This window comes from Corvus hawaiiensis, chromosome 3 (genome assembly GCF_020740725.1).
Source record: "Corvus hawaiiensis isolate bCorHaw1 chromosome 3, bCorHaw1.pri.cur, whole genome shotgun sequence".
NCBI lineage: Eukaryota > Metazoa > Chordata > Aves > Passeriformes > Corvidae > Corvus > Corvus hawaiiensis.
In genome coordinates, this window is record NC_063215.1 from 2,501,575 (window position 1) to 2,521,966 (window position 20,392).

The following is a 20,392-nucleotide window of genomic DNA, read 5'->3' on the forward strand; positions in this document are numbered from 1 at the left end:
TATGTTTGCCATAAAAAAAGGTAGAAGTAAATAGGTGTGACCCAGCTGGTGGGAAGGGAATCAGCTATAAAAGAAATCACTAACACAAAGTCTCACCATTTATTTTCTTAAGCAATACAAAATAGGTTACAGGTCTGTTTTAAGCACATTGACACACAAAAGCACAGTTCAAAATTTCTGTTTACTTTTTTGATCCATCACAAAAATTAATGGCAGGTTTCTCTCTCTCGGATTTTCACCTTTACTTCAGTCAAAGCACGTGAGTTGGAGCAAACACCTCCTCAAAAGCACAGCTTGGAAGCTCAGCAACCCCGTTCTCTCTTGGCAGAACTCCCACTTTTCAATTTTACATGAGATAAGGATTTTAGATGGTGAGCCTTCACCTCCTTGGGCAAGTTAATTTCCCCCTTGTGCAGCCAAAGCCTCGGGCGGGGCAGTGGCAGAGTCCTGTGTGCCAGTCCTGCTGTCCACAGGACACTTTGAACAAAATGATTTCTAGGTACTGCAGAAACTCATCAGAAATATTTAGTCATATAATTTTTATATCAGAAGACAATTTTGAGAAGAACAGACGACTGGGAGCTGGATGCAGTCTAGCCTTAATACACATGGAATTAAAAAAGTTGGAAAAGCCCTCTAAGACCATCAAGTCCAATCATTCTCCCAGCACTGCCCCATGTCCCCAAGTGCCACATCCACACAGCTCTAAGTCTCTCCAGGGATGGGGACTCCACCACCTCTCTAGGCAGCCCCTTCCAATGCGTGAAACCATCCCAGTGAAGAAACTGCTCCTAATATCCAACCTAAACCTCCCCCAGCATAAGTTCACCTCCATAATAATACCACTTTTATTTAATACCACTTCCTACAAAATAAGCTCTGGTAACAGACTGAAAAAGCAATGTTTTCACCATTATTTCATTCACTCATTTAAATTACTCTGTCAATTTTAAATTAGGCATATTTTTCCCTTCTCTTCTAACTTCTTTAGGCTGTTCAGTAACCTGACCAATAAAACCCAGCAGAACAATCATAATTTTACAGAACAAGCTCATGCTTGAAGCAAGAACTGGGCAGGGACGCAACAGAGGCCAAGCTGGCAGTGCAGGAAAAATCTCATGGTGCTGTTTTTTGCAAACATGAACTTCCCGTGAGCTGTTCTGTGCCCACAAAACACCAGCTTGGATGTCGAGAGCGGCAGACTTCCCTTTCTTCTGGATGTCAGCTCTCGGCCTCGGGAAAACACACACACACTCCCTGCCCCCCTCCAACTTCCTGGAACACTGCTGCACATGAAAATATTGCACACACAAATCTGTTCCCTGGATGACAATGCTGAACTAACATCTAACCCAGAAATCTCATTCTCAGAGTTTTATGCACCAGCGTGACCACTCAGCCACGGGAGCCATTCCTGCTTAGTGCAACTCTGCATCCCTTCCACACATCCTAATCTGAATTTTCCCCACCCCAAGCAGTTTATACGGAATTAATACAATGCCAGGAAAGATGTGGAGAAGCAAAGGCACAGCAATTAGCTTTCACCCATCTTCAAAGACAATAATATTTCTCCCTCTAAATTGCTTTGCTGTCAAATAGCAACCGTACCACAGCATGCAAATGGTTCAGCGAGCCCAGTATTCCATTTCTGGTGGTGTCCAACAGCTGAGACTCCTCAGTCAAATGCAGGAACAGCTGGGGACACAGATGCCTGAGATGAGACAGCTCTCCAAGTGGTTCTTGCCTAACATCAGGCAGGATCCTGGGTGATTTTCAAGAAAATGTGGGCATTTTTCCATGACTATCTACTAGTAATTGCCTCTTTTCGTGGGAGCATGGAGCTCTGCAGATTAGTTCCATAAATAGCAATGCCTTCACATATTTGCCTCCTTTTCTGATCAAGCATGTCCTTTCCCAGGGTGGAAGTGAAGTCTGCACCCCGACGTGCTCCTGCTGCCACAAGTTATTTTTTAAAAGTCAAGTTTTCCCTGGTTACTCCTACCAGTCAGCTTTTCCAGTTCATACATATCTGCATATACAGGAGCACCTATATAATCCTGTCAGCATTTCCTCTCTAGGCATCTTGACTCTCTGAGTGACGCAAATGGATGTCAGTTTGCAAAAATTGTAAGATATAAAACAAAGATAAACAGGATCATGACGTGTTCAATTTTTGACAAGCCTTTCTTTAACGGGGATTTTTGCTTATCATTCCACATGTATTCCTTGTATAGCTCACTGAAATATGATATATATACTTTGTTGCATCACTGAGATATTTTTTAATTTAAAATTAATGTTTTTCCACTCATTGTACATTCATCCCAATGAACACACTCCCTTATCTGTAATTTCTGCACAAGAAATCGATTTATGTGCAGTTTTGCCACCTCACTACTAAGGCACTTCCACACTAAAATTAGCATTTCCCATTATGATCCAGGGAGCTGAAGGTCTCTAACACTCCCCCACAGCAAGAGCTGCTAAGTCATGGCTTATTTCCAGCTTTTAGCAGCTTTAAGTGGAGTTCTGGAGTCACACTAAGCAGTCACCCACACACCCCAGGCAGGTGAAAGGCGGCTTCACCTTGCTCTGGGCAGACCCAACATTGTGTAACTGCTCAGGCTGTGCCAAGCAGGAGCTTATCCTGCCTCTCCACATGCTCCTGCCTCGGCAGCATGGGATTCCCGGCTAACAGAGAGCACAGGGAGCTTGCGTGGGCCTGCAAGAACACCCTATTACAGTTTTTAGCAATCAAACTGTTTGTTTTCAAATTTAAAGTCACGTGTGTTTTGTTACCATTCCTGCACTTTGCACTTAACCCTTCAAAATGAGTGGACTAATGTTGCTTAGTCTGTGAGACCCCAATACTTCTTTTCTGGTAGCATTTTTTCAGTACCTAAGTCTTTGCCAGGATTCTGTCTGAATTTGCCCTAATCTTCATTTCTTCAAAAGGATTAAAAGCTTCTTCAGCTTTGTAAGAAGAAAAAAACTTCAGTCCAAAGACAAACTCAAGGAAGTTTTAACACACTGGTCTGTTCATTTTAACCCAACCACTGCCTGAAGTCCATCATCCACATGAAACCAGCAATTTATTACCCACTTGAATCATAGTTTGGGTTGGAAGGACCTTAAAAGCTCGTCCCATTCCAACCTCCTGCCATGGGCAAGGACATTTTCCACCATCCCAGGTTGCTCCAAGCCCCATCTCCCCATGACCTTCTTTAGGACTGTCAGATGTCTCAGAAAGAAAGCAGGAATTGGAATGGCAGAAGAATCCTCTAAAAATATTCTTGCCTATGTAAAATATACTTGGGCTTCACCGAGTTCCTCATCAAAGCAGAAATCACTGAGCTCAGCTGCTGCAAGGCTACAAAAATCCTCAAGCCTAAGATAATAACACACATCCCTTCTCAATTTCCAGATCTCCTTAAAAACAACCAAATTGAGTGTAAGCGCCACAACTGGATGAGCAAAAAAAGTGTCTGTGCGAGCACAGAAAAATAAACTGGTTTAAATCCAGAAATAGATACCTTAAAAGCAAATCTTTATAAAGATCCTCAATTACTGAATTATCTACTACAAAGCACTAATTATAAAGACATTACAATAGCTGAAAAGGAAAAACCCAGCCTGGTTTAACACACTTGTCAGCTCCAGTTAGCTGCACTCATTCCTTGGAAGAGGTTTTTACCCTGCGCCAGTCTTTGGAATCTCTCTGTTCTGCAAAACAAGAGGGAAAGCAGCTAGAAACCACAAACTGCAACAAAAGTACAGTGAAGTCAGCACTTGTTTCATTTTTAAGCATTTTCTCTTAATAAAAAGGCTCGAAGGTGGTTTGCTGGGCAGATTTAATGAATGCTTTGCTTTACAAGTATCACTGCTGATTCACAGGGCTGTGCCAGACTGATACACCACTGATCTCTGAGCTCATATCAGTTACACATCAATTACAGTCATGTCTGCAAGACAGCATAAACCTCCTTTGTCTGACCTGTCAAAAAAAAATTAAATCTTCTTAATAAGTCTTGCTTGGGAAATGTAAAATTACACCACAAGCAAATCGATAGTTAAAAGAAAAAAAAAAGGCTATAAAGGAGCCTGGAATAATTAGAGTCAATTTGGAGATTTTCCAAAAAATTAATTCCCATAAACATTCCAATTGTTGCCCAGGATTTATCTATTCACTTCACCTACAATGAGTTCACACCCTCTTCCAAGCCCCAGCCACCGAGTAAGAATGCTGTGAGTAATCTTTGCGGCACAGAGTAAATCCCGAGTTGATAAAGAAACTTCAGCCTTGACCTTTGCAACAGGGAGAGCAGAGGGAGCAGACAGCTCAGGAAGGCAAACAAAGGAGGGGACAAGTCATGCTAATGGTATTATCCATCCACAGCGAATCCCTGGAGCTTCACACATCCTTGAGGGGAGATTTTGATTTACAGAGGTCATTTGGGGAAATTTGTGACAGAAACTCAAAGCTCTGTCACAATTAATTTTGTGAAGGCAGCTAAAGAAAAGGGTGAGCATTTCCACATGGTATAATTTTAATTTTAACACAAGAAGCCGCCACTCAACCAAACCCACCCCCCCCCAACAGCCCAAGGTTAATAGCAAAGCCTGCCCAGCCTGGAGGTCATCCCATGGATTTTAAAATTGATCTTTTGTACGTGATCAAGTTACTGAAACCTGCACAACACCATTAAGGATTGCTCAATAAAATAACTGCTGCCTCTCTCTCCAGCTCAGGAAAGGTCATTTCTTGGTTAAGGAATAACAGGAGAATACCAGATTTTTTTCAGCCATGTGAGAAGAGACTTTTTTTAAGAGCAACTGTTTTACATGTACTTATTAATCCTCAAGTCTCTAGAGGAATGTGTAAGTAATATACTCAAGAAAAAGTGAGGTCCATCAGTCATCACCCAGATTTTCAAAACATTCCTTATTTTTTAATGTCAAATTTCAAACAGCTACATTTTTCTGAACACCTGACAACATTTCAGTGGCAATTACATGGACACAGCTTGCCACATCCAACAGTCAGGTCCCACATACCTCAAGTTGGGGGATTTATTTACATCAATCTCCCAGGCTTGGTTTCTCCCAGAGAGGATGGAATTGGGGAAAAAATGCGTAAATCCAAAAGTCATGGGTTGTTTTCCCAAATGTCACTCCCTGCCAGAGCACAGCTGAGTCACGACAAGTGGGGATGTGACAGCACAGAGTTCTGTTTCTAAAATTCTTTTCCCAGTTCCTAAATTTGCCCTGGCATCTCAATGAGAAATGCAGCAAAGCTCTGGAGGTTTTCAAACTTGCCCTGCTTTGCAAGCACCTGAACTGTGTATTTACAATATTATTTACTTCTCTTTTCCCTGTTCAGTTAAAAGGTTTGCCAGAATTCCTTCAGCTCACTTGAGACACCAGAAAAGTCTGAAATCCAAAGGAATTATTTTGTAACAGAAGGTGAAGTAGTTGATGGTGGATTTGGAAACGGAAGCAGAACCTGGGCATAAATTAACCTCCAGACTTAGAAAAACTGCAGCTAAGACTAACCTTTTCCTTGAGCTGATTTTTAAGACTCCTCTGATGGAGCTGCAGAAGCCAAGACAATTCAGCAGCAGCCTCTCAAGGGTGTGACCTGTTCCAAAAGGACCCTGTTCCAAACCCTTACCGCTCTAACTTGTGTTTTTGGGATCTGTTGTCCCACCGTGTGCAGGCAAACCCTCAGTGCAGTTAATGGGCCTCCACTTTCCTCCCTTCTATTAAATCACCCCATGTAAATTTCGTATGCTTCCTGCTTAGATTAGCAGTGGGTATTTGTGAGGATGCAAATGAAGCATTCTTCGCTCCGGTGCTGGATTCTCACACTGAGCTCACCACCTTGGCTGGGACCTCAAGCCACTGCCAAGCCAGCCCTCCCCTGCCAAGGGACACGATTTGCATGATGTGTGGCTGCCCCATGAACGTTTTTAAACACATTTTAGGGACTAGAAACCATGCATTTCATTGCCATGTTTTAGAGAAACCATGAGTTACATTTTTAATCCAGCTGTGGCCGACTCAGCTTCTGAGAATCTCAATTTCCTGCCATTTTTAGCAGTTTTCGAGGCTCAAATCAACGTAGGGTTTTGGCAGCTGAACAATGCACATGTTCCTGGAGGAGGAGGAGGATATTGATACAAACAAAAACACCCCCCCACACACAGCCTGTTTGGTTTTAAGAAACTTATTAAAGCTCCAGTCCCACCGTCTGTAATAAATCTTTCAGCTACTAACAATGGAAGGTAAATATTGCACCTGATGATCTCTTCGCTTGTCCATTTACTACCACTTGGGTTTGAGGAGTTTAAATTATCAGAGAGCAGTTAATGAATACTGACTCCTGATACGCAGCTCAGCTTCACATGAAAAATTTAAACAAAACTCTGTTTTGTAATGTGTTTAACTGAATTTTTCTCCTTTCTGTTACCCTTAAGACCTCTTCCTTTCTCCCCCCCAGGAAACAGAGGATTGACTGCAGACATCCAGCAACAGGTTTTGCCTTTTCCTGCACCATTATTTTGTTTCACGCATATATTTTTTCATTTCCTCCCCTTGCATCAAGCAGTAAATGAAATAGTCACAAGCTTAACTCTACCACTTATTGCATGACTTTTCAGTTTCACAGTAATTTAATAGATTAATGCCAGTTCCGACACAAACTGGTCCCTACCCTCAGCCACCTCTCCACAGGTTTTTGACGCATGGAATGCCCCACTGTCGAGAAACTCCTAGAGCTACATCTCTCCAGAATGTTCCCATTCCCCTTCTCACACCATGACCCATTATAAGAAAACAACTGTGAAAATTAATTTCATTCCAAAATGACAAACTGTGCCCCACTCAAATTGTTTTGCAGATTTAAATTTCTCCTGTCCCATAGCAGCACGCAAGAAAAAAATGAATGTTCATGGACACATTAAGCACTAACATGTTATTGAAAGCAGGAAGAATATGCACAAGGTTTTCCAAGCAACTTCCCAGCAAGGTAAAAATCAGCCTTATTTTATGGATGATGGCAATTACACTGTGGAAAGGATATATGTAATTTTTGAACCGAAAAACCTTCTATCAAGGCCTACATTTCCTACTTGTTAGACTCATATTTCATTTATGCAATCTGACCTACCCAATTCAAAAATCTTACCTGCCATCTCCTTTTGAAAGGTTGGTGTTTATGGGGTGAAGAATAACCTTGTTTGCATCCACATCCACCACACATTTTGTATGCAGATCAAGCTCTATAAAGAAATGAGAGAGTGTCAAGTGCTGCTCCTAAAGCACTGGGATTATATACACCATTACTTCCTCCAGACACCAAATTTATTCATGCAGTCTGACAGCCACCCATCAGCTAGAGAATAGAAACAGGACTTTTGCCAAATTCCACTTCTAGGGATATTCTGATGGGATGGATCCTGTCCAGCTTTAAAGCAAGCACTCTTTTCAAAGCAAGAAAAAGCACTTGGGTTTCACTGAAGGACAATCAGCATATACAAGGGCAGTATGAAATTTCTTCTGGGGGAAAGGAACCATTTAGGCTTGGTACCACTTTGACAGCTCTTCTTATTGCTCCCTCAATGCCTCACAGGGAAAGCTGGCCCTGCCATCTGCAGCGCATTTTCCCCGGCCACTGCTGTGATATGGTGCCAGCTGTCAGTCCTGGGGCACCTGCTCGCAGAAATTCAAGTCCCATCAAAAATAATTTAGGTGCAAGCATGTAGAAAAGGGTTTGTCCTTCCCCCACAGGCTCCCGGGAAGTCCAGCTCTGCCAATTGACGCTAAGCAGTGGGATGTGGACTATGAGTAATGAGGATATTTGGAGTGTGTGAGAATTCTCGGCCCTAGAGGTGGGGAAAGCAAAATAAAAAGCTTCAGATAACACTGACAGCAGTCCAAAGTATCCACCCAGTGACAAACAGAGTTAGGTATGGGATAAAGCACACAGCTTGCACCCAGAGTCACTGCTACAGACACGCAGGACGCGGGGCCTGGACACAAGCATGTCCCTGCATGGTGACAGTGGCCCTGGAAAGTGCTCCCAAGTGCTGATTCCAATGGCCATGACACACTGTTCACACCCTCCCACGCCAGGATGATGAGGGGCTACGCTGAACAACCCCACACAGGGTACAGCACCTCAGCTGAATCACCCAAATACGCTCGTGTCTAATCATGTTAATTATAATCCTCATCCTCCTTCATCTCTGCTCTTTCCTTCTCAGTCACCTGTACTTGCTCTTTCACCTCATAGCACCTTATAAATTCAGACTGGAAATCTCTCAGACAGAGAGCACAGATCTTCATTGCACAGCACCTTGCAGACTTCTTGCTCCTGGTAAGTGACATAGTAAGAGGGAGGTTCTTCCATGGGCATTTTTGGAAAGAATCCAGAAGCCAGTGTTTATTTTAATTTCTCCCCACACCCTGAAAGCCAATTTACCTATTATTAATATGCAACACATGCTTGCTTAGATGAAACCATGTTCTCCATACGTCCCATATCCGACAAGGCACTTTATCTCGGTCTGGCCGGTTAGTGATTAACACTCTGTACTGCAGTGACCTGCTTTTCCCAGCTCCTGAAGAAGGGTTTACCTGCCTCATGCAAAGCACAAGGTCTGCAAGCAGCATGGTCTCTGTCACATTTTTTTAGTGCAGCTCTTGAGAGAGAATGCCCATGGCAGGCTTTGCATCCATGACTGCCCAGTTCATTAAACCTCTCTTTGTGAAATATCCTTAAGAAAGCACACAGGCAGGATAAGAGACTCCCTGAAAGTCAAATGTCCTTGCAGGAAAAAAGATTCAAAGCCAGTTTGTCCCGTGCAACACACCTTGTCTGATTATCACCTCTCACAGATAACATTAAAACCCCTCACCTTGGTGTGCTGCACGGTTTTGGAAGATGTGGTGAGCCAAACTAGCAGCCATTGCCAAGCAGAGAGGTCCCAGTCCTTCCCTCCTGTGCCTGTTGCTCACCTTCTGCCACTGCCATGCTCAGAAGATCCTCTGTAAGTCACCTCACGTTACTTCAACAGCAGAAAACCCAACATGGAACACAGATGTATCCAGACCCTATGGAAAGCTCCATCCCCACTGAAACCTTGGCCATGCAAACAGGACGGGAGACCTGTGCAGAGGGAAGAAAGGAGCTGGGAGAAACCTTGTCCCAGCAGAGATGAATTGCTCCACCAGTTCATGGTGTCACATGAAATAAACCCCTGAGAAACAGTTATACTGAGCCTCTAAGCTGGGTCTGGATCCAGACAGCCTTAAGGCTGCTTATCCAAGTTACCTTAGCCAAAGGCTCACACGGCAACTCTCCTTTCGGCTGAAGAAACACTTTAAATCCTGTTTGAACAGCACATCATTCACCTTCTTCAAATTCTGGCTCCATTACATTCCTTGACAGATTTCTGAATCCTTTAATGCTTCCAGTACACTGAGAGATGAATCTTAGCCACTACTGAAACTTATATCATCATCATTTCCACCTCATTAAGTTTTTAATATCATTAAAGCAGGTTGGCCTTCTAGTCAAATTATCTGCCTGCTCTTTCGGATATGATCACACCAGGACTCCACCCTTACTTTTACTAGTTTCAGTGTCTCCCAGGTGAGCTGGGTACTTGCTGCTCCTGAACAACAAGCAAAATTAGGATGCACCAAGATAAGATCATAAGGATGCACATCCAAACATCCCACTTAATTTGTCCTGTAAGTAAGGACTCACTTGTCAAAGTTTGGTATTATTTTCTTCAACTATTCAGGTGTGGTTTTTTTCAGGCAGCATGAAATTTAGAAATTAAAGATGAAATTAAAAGATGACAGAAGTGGCTCGCTGTCAGACTTTGGAGATTTATCCCAATCTTTGCACCTTAAACAAAAAGAAAATCTCACCTATTATTACTGCTAACCTGCTTCTAGCTTCCAAGAAAGGAAATTACCAAGAAAACACAATCAACTACTCATTTGCTTCATCAAATAAGAAACTAATCAGCTAACTGCTCTTTGAAGAATTAAAACTCAAACTCTCAACATCAAGAACCATTTATTGCAGGGAACGAAAATCTCTTTCACAGCTTCAGAGTAAGAGAGCTGTGACATCCATAATAAGAGGGTAACACGTATCTGAGTCACTTCTCCACATTTACATTTCACAGCTGTAGACGTGTTAAGCAAAGCTGGGCTGAGTGTAAGAATAATTGTTGTGTCCAAGCTACTCACAGAGAGTTCCTTGGATGAGTTTTTATTTTACTTGTGAAACTGGAAGGTGGGGGTTGAAGGAAGCCACTCTCCTTCCCCTTTCCCACGATTTTTCAGCTCCTCACAAGACTTGACTAAAACTGGGATTCAATGCAGATCTTAGCTGAAACCACGCTTGTGTCAATCCCAAATTACTACCACACCTTTGATAAAAGCCTTGCGGGTGTTGTAAAAATCACTCCTACTCCCCACATACACTTTGGGCTTTTTCACTAAGAATTTCAGTGTGTTTCAAACAGGGTGGAAAAGTCAGCAAGCAAGAGACAGCTGGAAAAGCGAAGCCAGGAGCAGCCTAGCACTGCCAGGAATGGTGGATTCAGCAGGCACTGGTCCATTCCCACCACAGGTAGGAATTTCCAATCCCTCTGTAACAGCAGTCATGTGGCTGATAAATAAACTCCCCCCAGCAGATTTTCCACAACAGAGTTAGGAAACACTGGCAAAGGTGCCACTTGAAAATGTACTAATCAGGTTTGGGGCAGAGACAAGGAGTGTGTGTGAATCCTGGAGGAAAGGGAGAGACGTATTTTGGGAAACACTGGATGTTTTCACCTCTGGGAAATTTGTGTCTTTGCTTACGGATCAGGTAGGGAACTGTTTTCGTGGATTGGCTGCGACTACTGACAACAGAGGTCTGATAATGTTGTACCCAACTCTAGTGGCTGCCTCGAGTGGCACAACAAAAACACCTGAACTGCCACGTGCTGACACTGCAGCTTCCTCAGCCACGACCCCAAAAACCATCCCACTTAAGGGTCACTGCATTTCAGAACCAAACAAAGTGATCCTAAGAGATGGCTTTTGCAGGGCAGCTTGAAACAATCTTAAAATGAACAATGATACAGTAAATAAGGGGGGTCTGCAAGGTTTTAAATTCATGACTGGGGGGGGGGCATGGCATCATAAGACCTTTTAGTACCACAGCCAGGGTAGATAAAGACCTGTCTTAAATTATGTGACCCTCCATACTTGCCTCTTTACATTCCCTATTTTTTCAGAGTGTATAAAGTGACAGCAGCCTTCCAGTGCCTAAATGTGCTACAAGAGAGCTGGAGAGGGACTTGGGACAAAGACCTGGAGGGACAGGACACAGGGAATGGCTTCCCACTGCCAGAAGACAGGGGTAGATGGGATATTGGGAAGGAATTGTTCCATTTGAGGGCAGTGAGGACCCAGCCCAGGTTGCCCAGAGAAGCTGTGGCTGCCCCTGGATCCCTGGAAGTGTCCAAGGCCAGGCTGGAGCAATGTGGGCTAGCAGAAGGTGTCCCTGCCCATGGCAGGGGATGGAATGGGATGAGTTCTAAAGTCCCTTGCAACCCAAACCATTCTATGAATTAAGGGAAAGCACTTCCCACTTAATCAAGAGCTTTGATTTCCATGTAAATTTTTCCACTAGGTCTCAATTTAAGAAATTAAGTTTATGAAGGCTGACAGTGTTCCAGCCTTTTCAAATACCATTTGATCCTGAATCCCACTGAAACAGAGACATGAGCCTGGTGTTACAACACAGTTCAAATAAAAGTTGTCAGCAGATTCCTCCTGGTCCCACTAACCAGATTCAGGGCAGCTGTACTTTCAGTGACACCTCAGGACCCTTTGGAGATGGGCCTCCCGCTCTATAGAGTTACTGGGAACCAGAACAACTGGCCTTGTAGAGCTTCAGAAAAGCTGGAAAAACCAACTGAAGTATAACAAATAAAATGTGAAAGGTTTAAAGTGCCTCTCCTAAGCTCATAAGCCAAAATTGGCCCCAAATACAAAAGCTCAAATAATCTCCTGTAAAGACAGACGATAGAAATTTTATATTTTAAATTGCCAGTAGATTTTCAGGAGATTAACATTCCCTTGGAGGTTAGACCTGGAATGTTGTGGCCTGAGCCGTCAAGTTGTATTGGAGAAGAAATTGCAGTTGGTTTCTCATACCTTTCTTGATCTGGAAAAGCAAGTGGCAAAAACACTGAGAAATATTTAAACAGTAACTTTAAAATATTTATTTATCACACAAATCAATTAAGAGCCAACTAAAAAAAATGACAGGCTGTTGTTTGAGGTTTTCTGTTGTTTTTTTGTTTGACACAGAAATGTGAAAGCCAGTTCAAAGACAACAAGTCCTCAAGTTTCCCTGCCAATATCTGTTTCCCAAGAGTGACTTTTCTCTTTGCCCTTTGCTACATAGGAGCCAACACAAATAAAGGCAAAACTAAATGAGGAGATGAGTGAATGTGTAAATAACTTCCATCTACACAGTAATGTTAAGGGCTTATATGCAAAAAAGAGTGTAAAAACACTTTTAGGGAACTGGTTATGAGACATAGTGATGATAAATTCTGACTAAAATACAGTAATTTGACTTGTAATTTACATCTACCAACATGAAGGTATCTTTCAAGCCTCTCTGTTATATGAACTGCTCAAATGTAAGTCATGAAATTTTCAGTTTGCAGCGATTAAAGGTCATTAAATATGTACGAGTGCATCTGGAAGGGGACACAATGATATCAGAGCTTGTCTGTCAGGGGAAAGTCAACTCAAACTCATGAGCACATGGAACAGGCAAGGTGCCCTCTCACGTTAATTCCATGTTGTCCAAACGCTAAGAAAACCCGTGTTCTATCCTTTGCTGCTTCATTTTCTGCAAGGAAAGAGTTCCCCAGACAGCTTTAGTGAAGGTACTTCATGTATCTGGACATGGACCTTTCTCTCGGCCAACTCTGCTGCTGCAAACACCGCAAATAAATCAGAGTGGGGGACTCCGGCAAGCTCTGAGGAAGTTCAACACTCTGGAGTCAACAGGCATGAAATGCAAGAGAGTTTGCTCTGCCACCAAGCACCCAAAAGCCCAGGCAGAGCTATTCCAAGTGTATCTGATCTTCAGGGGGAGCAGCCAACCTGAAACCAGAGCAGGATGGGAACCTCCCCCTGCCCTTGGAGCTCCGAAGGTGCAATTAGCACTAAAATTCCTTTGTGGCACCCACGTTGGATGTCTGGGAGTCTCTGGCTGTGGGGAGTAAGGCTGTAGCACCTTAGGAGCTCTTAAAATACGATTGCCTCACAAGATGAAACATTAACTGCATCCTTTACCCATTTGGCACCTTATCTCAAGGTTAAGCCTGCTCCCAGCCCAAACACTATTTTATAGCTTATCAACCATCACCAGGAAACATTCCAAACTCCAGGCACTCATGCATTATGAGGACAACGGTGAAGAAAAGTCGTGTGGTTTGCACATTGCCATCAGGATACAAGAGGTGCCACTTCACTCCCTCTAACACCACAATTAATCTTATAAACCCGCTTGCACAAACTCCAATTTATAGATAAATTGTCTCTGTTGTAATCTCCATGGGAAAACAAACAAACAAGAGCACAGGAACAACCCCCACCTCCTCACCTCAAACCCCGAAAACATTTCAAGTGGCTGGAAATGAAACCTCCTCCAAAAAGGGTTGGAGGACATAAAATTACCACCCGACACAGTGATCAGAAGCTTGTACAGACACAAAAGCAAATTCCTTCCTTACAAGCATGGGAAACAGAACCTTCACCATCAAAGCATGAGAAGATCCCTGTTTGGACACTGATAGTCTGGATAAATATGTATATCCACAGATACCTGAATGGGTATTTACAAGCAATCCAGGTATTTAAACTGGAGCTGTAGGTGTTACACTACAATTCTAGAGCAGTTTAATCCAGGTATTTAAACTGGAGCTGTAGGTGTTACACTACAATTCTAGAGCAGTTTAATCCAGCAGCATCGCCAGAATACAGGCAGTTGTTTTCCTGCCTATCTTGTTTAAAAAGTATTGACCCAAGTGAGACGTAGCAGTTTGGTCTGGCTTAAGTGTCATCAGCCATATCCTTGAGCATAAATTGCTTTCTTTTAAAATAGAACAACTTCTATCAGCGTTAATTAACACTGCACTGAACTGATCCAAAAGCACAAGAAAAAACAATGACTTGAATATACTAATGTACTGCCTGTACCCAAACATCACCTGAAAACAAAGCATTCAGTCAGAAAAATCTTAATTAAAAAGCCTTCAGCTGTCATTTGCTTTGCTTCGTGGTATGGCTTGAGATTTGCATTTACCTGAAATATGATGAATATCTGCTAAGAGAAGTCAAACACGACACTCATGAAAGGAAATCCACCACAACTCTTAAATAAAACAGCAGAAGAACTTCCTGATTGTTATCAAACCCCCATTTGAATAACACAGTGCACTAGGAAATACTTTAGTGAATTACAGAGCCAAGAAAATAAAAGACCAGGAGCCTTATCTAACAAAACAATACTGAATTATTTAATTCATAAAAGCCTGTTAATCGAGATCCCAGTTTGCAAAGTAGAAGGGATGTAAAAAAAGACGCCTCTGTTGCCACCCAGCAGAGCCTCCAACTTCAGACGTGGCACTGCGAACGTGTGGACGCAGCAGCATTTTTATAAAAGCAAAGCTTCCACACAGGCTTCGTAGGAATTGAGGTCTAATTTGAAGCAAGATGCAAAATAAAGTAGCCTGGATGCAAAAAACCCCAAACCCAAGCACAATTAGAAATGCTTCCCCTCACTAAAAATGAGTGCTATAAACTGAGTTTATGGATTACCACTCTGCATAAGAATGAAGCAGGACCCTCAATCCAAACACCTTGAAATGTGACCGCTATAAATAACCAATTATTTGATACACAAATCCCTTCCACAGGCAGGCAAGGAACCCATTATGCTTTTATGAGCTGTAAAAACTCCTAACAGTTAAGCGCACCACTTTTATTAACCTAATAAACCCTCGCCTTAAGAAATTCATAACTCAAACACCAAAGACAACCACCACCACCACACGTAAACACTGAGAATATTTCAAAGCTTAACTTTGCACAGTCTCAGCCAACTGACAGGTTTGCAATGTTAAGCCCTTCGGTGCAGAGGGAAGGAAAGAACATTACTCGTGATCCTGAAGAAAACAAATACTTGCTTCAGGTCCAAAGCCCCAGAACCCCACACAAATACTGCTCAGAACAAAATGTATATGAAAGAGCTTCCAGGAAAGCTGCCTCTTGCCTCAAAGCCTAATAAAAAAAAGCCAGTCCACGGAAGTCTTACAAATGGATGACTCTCCAGAAAATCAGTGGCACAAATTCTTAAATTTAACAATAAATAGGTAAGAAAAATTGCAGCCTTGATATCACTGTTTGTTTCTATAAATTCTAGGTACATCAGAAATACCACACGGAGGTATCAGTTGTTTAGGCCTGACCAAAACATCTGGACTGTGACAAATAATCTGCTGGGAAAAAAAACCCCACTTCCAGGACATTTTGTTTGAGGGAGAAAATGACATGGATCTTCTAGGCTAGACCTAAATGGATTTGGGTATCACTCAAAAATAACAGGATGTTTAATAGCTGCAAACTGCCAAGAGCAGGGGGTTCAGGCCCCCCTTCTCTCTGATGAGCATCAAGGATTGATACTCAAATGTCCCTCACGCCTGGATGAGCCTCCTGACAGGAGTCACCCTCTCCAGAACATTATAAAGTATATACAGGATAAAAGACAAACAGAACTTAGATTTATGGGTCCCTTCCAACTCAGAATACTCCATGAAAGAGAATAACTAGATACAATCTAGATTTCCTCCAGATTCCTTTACTTCCCTCACTGCTTCCCCCCAGTTCCTGGCTGGAAAGGGACATGTGGACAAACTCAGGGCTGAACAGATGTAGGGTATATGTGGGAGGGAGAGGTGCATTAGTCACCCCTGGAGATTCCAAACTTCACTGAGAGAGGCCCTGTGCAACCTCATCTCATTTGACGTGCTCCAGAGGTACCTTCCAACCTGAATTATTGTCTAATCCCGGGGGTGAGGAACACCAAGCAGTCAGGAGACGTCTGGGGCAGAGCCAAGGAAATGACCTATGTCAGGAAAGGGACATGAGCAAGAGGAAAGCCCAAGTCTGTCACTGACACCAGGCACAACCTCTCAGCTCCTCTCCCAGCTCCCACCAACTCCTCCACACTGCCACTCCATCTCCTCCAAGCAATTCTCTGTAAGGATGGATCCTCCTCGGTTTTGAGAGCTGACACCTGAAGTTTAACAAAATGCAGCTTTTGGTCAGAATATCCTCGATTTCCCTAAACCACCAGACTGTAAAGGCATCAACTCCATCTCTTGTTCTGGAAGTGGGACTCAGGAGCTCTTGTGAACTCAGTGAACATTCCCCTGCTGACATTTTACAAGGTGTAGAATCACTGTATTCAATACTTTAACCCTTTTTCTTTTTTACAGAAAGGAATAAAAAAGATATTTTATGTCAGATCATGTAGACGATAAAGGGCTTCCCCTCTCCCTCCTTTTTTTTTTGCTTCAACTACTGAACTGACTTCACTGGATTCCCTTTCCCCAAAAGGAGTTATTGGCATACTCCTGTGAGAATGTGGGATGAAAAAAAAAGCCACCCAACACATTTCTTGGATTTCTGCCTTCTTCACCTTCCTATTCCTTGGCTGAAGCTGCCTTTTCATACTCACTTCCTCATCATCCAGAGCAAGTTTTTCTAATTAAGACAAGTAATAAACATTTAAACAGCTGCCCAGACCACGGTCTGATTAACATAACCCTTAGGCAAGTTTCGTTGAGGGGGGAAAAAAAACCACCAACAACCCAAAAAACAACAACAAAAAAATTCTCTTGTCAATTCTCGCTTCCTCTTCTGTATTTTCTTGCTTGTTTTTGCCCTTGTGTCGCTGTCATCTGGTTAACAGCGTCCCGCTCAAGCACCGAGGGGTCGGAGAGCAGCGGGGTTCGAATCAGCACAGGGCAAAATGCAGAAAAAGAGGCATTTTCCCCCGAAACCGCAAAGCAGGAAGAAGGAAGCATTGTCCCAGCAGGAACCGGCTGTAAAGCAGGTGCAAGAGGTGTGGAGAGAGCTGCTCCCCCGGGGAGCGGGCACGGCAAAAATAAAGCCATAAACCCAGGCAGGTTTAGGAAAAGGGATATCAGGAGAGGAGGGCGAGCACAGCGCGGCTGCGGCCACACACCCGCCTGTGCCTATCCAGGGTGTGTTTATTCGTGATAAATAATTAAGCACACACGGACACGCACCGATTCACCCGCACTGGGGCACACCTGTCCCGGTGGACACCTGTCCCCAAGGACCGGCACCCCCGGCCCGCGCCGCTCCCGGGAAGGACAGAGGAGGGGGATGCTGGGGAAGGGGGAGGGTCTCACCTCGCCGGTTCATGGGGCGGACACGCACCGCCACCTTCACTTTGGAGTCCCCCATCCTGCCGCTCCAGCCTTCCCGGCTCCCTCGTCCCTGCCCGGCTTCCGTCTGCCGAGGGAGAGCCGGAGCGGGGAGGAGCGCCGGCGAGGGAGGCGCCGCGCCCAGGCCAATGCCGGCAGGACTACAACTCCCAGTGGGCACTGCGCCCGCACCGCCCCCTTCACTCCCGGCGGGTCGCCGCGGTGCGCTGTGGGAGCTGTAGTTCTTCCCACTGCCCCTAGCCTGGGAGCGAAGCAGGCTGGATGAATCACGGAATTAATTAGGTTGGAAAAGACCTCCAGGATCACCGAATCTAACCTGTGACCCGTCACTACCTTGTCACCAGACCAGAGCACTGAGTGCCACATCCAGGCGTTCCTTGGACACCTCCAGGATGGGGACTCCACCACCTCCCTGGGCAGCCCCGTCCAATGTCTAAGCGCAGAATCACAGAACTGATCAATTTGGAAGTGACCAAAGTGGGTCATCTGGTCCAACGCCTGTGCTCAAGCAGAGTCATCCCAGAGCACGTGGCACAGGATTGTGTCCAGATGGTTCTGGAATATCTCCAGTGAGAGACTCTCCACACTCTCTCTGGTCAACCTGTTCAGTGCTTGGTCACTGCACAGGAAGGAAACTCTTCCTCATGTTCAGGTGGAAGTTCCTGGGCATCATCCCTTCCGTGAAGAAATGGTTCCTAATAAAATGTCCAAACTAAATCTTCTCTGGGGCAGCTTAAGGCTATGTCCCCTTGTCTGTCCCTTGTTCCCTGGGAGCAGAGCCCGATCACCCCCCTGGCCCCCTCCTGTCAGGGAGTTGTGCAGAGCCACACGGTCCCCCCAAGCCTCCTTTTCTCCAGGCTGAGCCCCTTTCCCAGCTCCCTCAGCCGCTCCTGGTGCTCCAGCCCCTTCCCCAGCTCCATTCCCTTCCCTGGACATGCTCCAGCCCCTCAATGTCCCTACTGAAGTGAGGGACCCAGGCGTTGTATGCTCGGATGTGTGGTCCTTCAGAATAGAGGGATTCATGAGGGGGTGCAGCCAAAATGGCATTTATAGAGTGGAGGGGGCTCAGGGTCACCCCAGATCCATCCACTCCACCCCTAGGTGGCTGCAGGGGAAGTCCATTGCACCTCAGTCCCCTCCTTTTGGGGGAAGACTGAGATATTTCGTGTTGAGCAGACAACAGCATCGCCACTGGAACTTACACACCTCACCTTGGGATTTCATCTCTTCCATAGGGTTTCTGTCAGAAATCACTTTATAAGTCACATCACGTTAAAGATCACAAAACCCAAGAATGGCTGGTATTGGAATTAACCTTAAAGCTCATCCCTTGGGCAGGGACACCTTCCACTATTCCAGGTTCCTCCAAGCCCCATCCAACTGGATGTTGGACGCTGCCAGGGATGGGGCAACCACAGCTTCTCTGGGAAACCTCTGCCAGGGCCTCCTCACCCTCACAGGGAGGAATTCCCTCCCAATATCCCACTCAAATCTCCCCTTTTCCAGTTTGAAGCCATTCCCCCTTGTTCTGTCCCTCCAGCCCTTGTCCCAAGTCCCTCTCCAGCTCTCATGGAACCCTTTTAGGCTCTGGAAGGGGCTCTGAGATCTCCCTGGATCCTTCTCTTCTCCAGGTGAACACCCCCAGCTCTCCTAGCCTGGCTCCAGAGCAGAGGGACTCCAGCCCTTGGAGCATCTCCATGGCTGGTTTACTCCAACAGCTCCATGTCTTTGCTGTACTGAGGATCCCAGAGAACCCTCATGAGCCGTAAGCCAACATACAGATCCTGGGCTCAGGTCCTGTCTGGGTCTGGTTCCACAGAGCAACCAACCCCTCATGGCTCCAGTGTCATTTGCTCAGTGAAGGCGGCTCGCTAACAAACCTCAGCAGGAATAATCAGAGACAGTCTGAACAATATCACTGTTTATCCTCACTAGACCCCTCAACCGCTCAACCACAGCCACTGATTGAAAAAACCGAGAACGCAACTATAATGCAAAGATGCAAAAAACCCCCCAAACCTCATTTAAATGGTCGTGGTTGAAAACCCTTGCAGCTGCTATTTTAGTTCAAAACAAGGATTCTCTCAGTGTTATTTTGAAAGGCTGGATTTCAGCAAGGTCAGGGAAAAAAACCCCAGTTTCAGAACTGTAATCCTTTGGCCTTCCAATATTGAACGAGGTTTTGTGACAGAAATAAATAAATAGCACATGTCCAAGTGGGTTCAAGATAAGATTTCGGCAGGTGGCACTTTTTGCCCAGAAGAACTGCACTCAATATTTATCATTTCATGCCTGTCTGACCTGAAGAATATCTTGTCAAAGCAGAGACAAAACGAATATTAAGTTGGCATTTGAGTCACACTGGGATTAATGTCCATGTTCTTAAGAGCATCCCAAGTGAACATGAGGGTTGGGAAGATGTCTCGAAGCTAAAAAACATTAAATAACAGGTCAGACCAAGCAGAGTGGTGAAAGCTTGAGGCAAAAACTGAGGGGAAAGCATCGTCCCTGCAGCCCCACAGCTCCCCGGGTGAGGGAACATCCCTCTTTGAGCCCGCACAGTTGGTCCTTGCACTTGTGAACTTGAGGATCCAATTACAGGATGAAACCCGGCTTTGAACTTCTTGTGGTATTTTCCAGCTGGGGCCTCGACAAAACCGCACCAACGTTTTCTGAAACCGAGTGCTTTGGCCATGGAGATAAATTTAATCCCCACTTTCCAGCTGAGCACCACGAGCAGCCAAGCGGAGGATGGGTGGTTTTTACCTCAGGCTGAGTCACCTGGAATTTGATTTAGAGAAATGAGATGAAACCCGTGGCCA

The 20,392-nt window shown here is 44.6% G+C and overlaps 1 protein-coding gene across 3 annotated transcripts in view; it reads right to left on the reverse strand.

Annotated features, from left to right (window-relative positions):
• The window catches only part of KIF13B (kinesin family member 13B), a 119,967-nt gene extending 102,326 nt beyond the window's left edge, over window positions 1-17,641 (reverse strand). For all 3 annotated transcript variants that reach the window (XM_048296328.1, XM_048296329.1, XM_048296327.1), the window contains exons 1-2: window positions 17,535-17,641; window positions 7,187-7,280 (exon numbers count right to left, since the gene is read on the reverse strand). In XM_048296328.1, coding sequence (XP_048152285.1) covers window positions 7,187-7,280; window positions 17,535-17,589 — 149 coding nt within the window. In that variant the 5' untranslated portion in view covers window positions 17,590-17,641. The remainder of the gene's footprint in view (window positions 1-7,186; window positions 7,281-17,534) is intronic.
• Window positions 17,642-20,392: the final 2,751 nt, after the last annotated feature.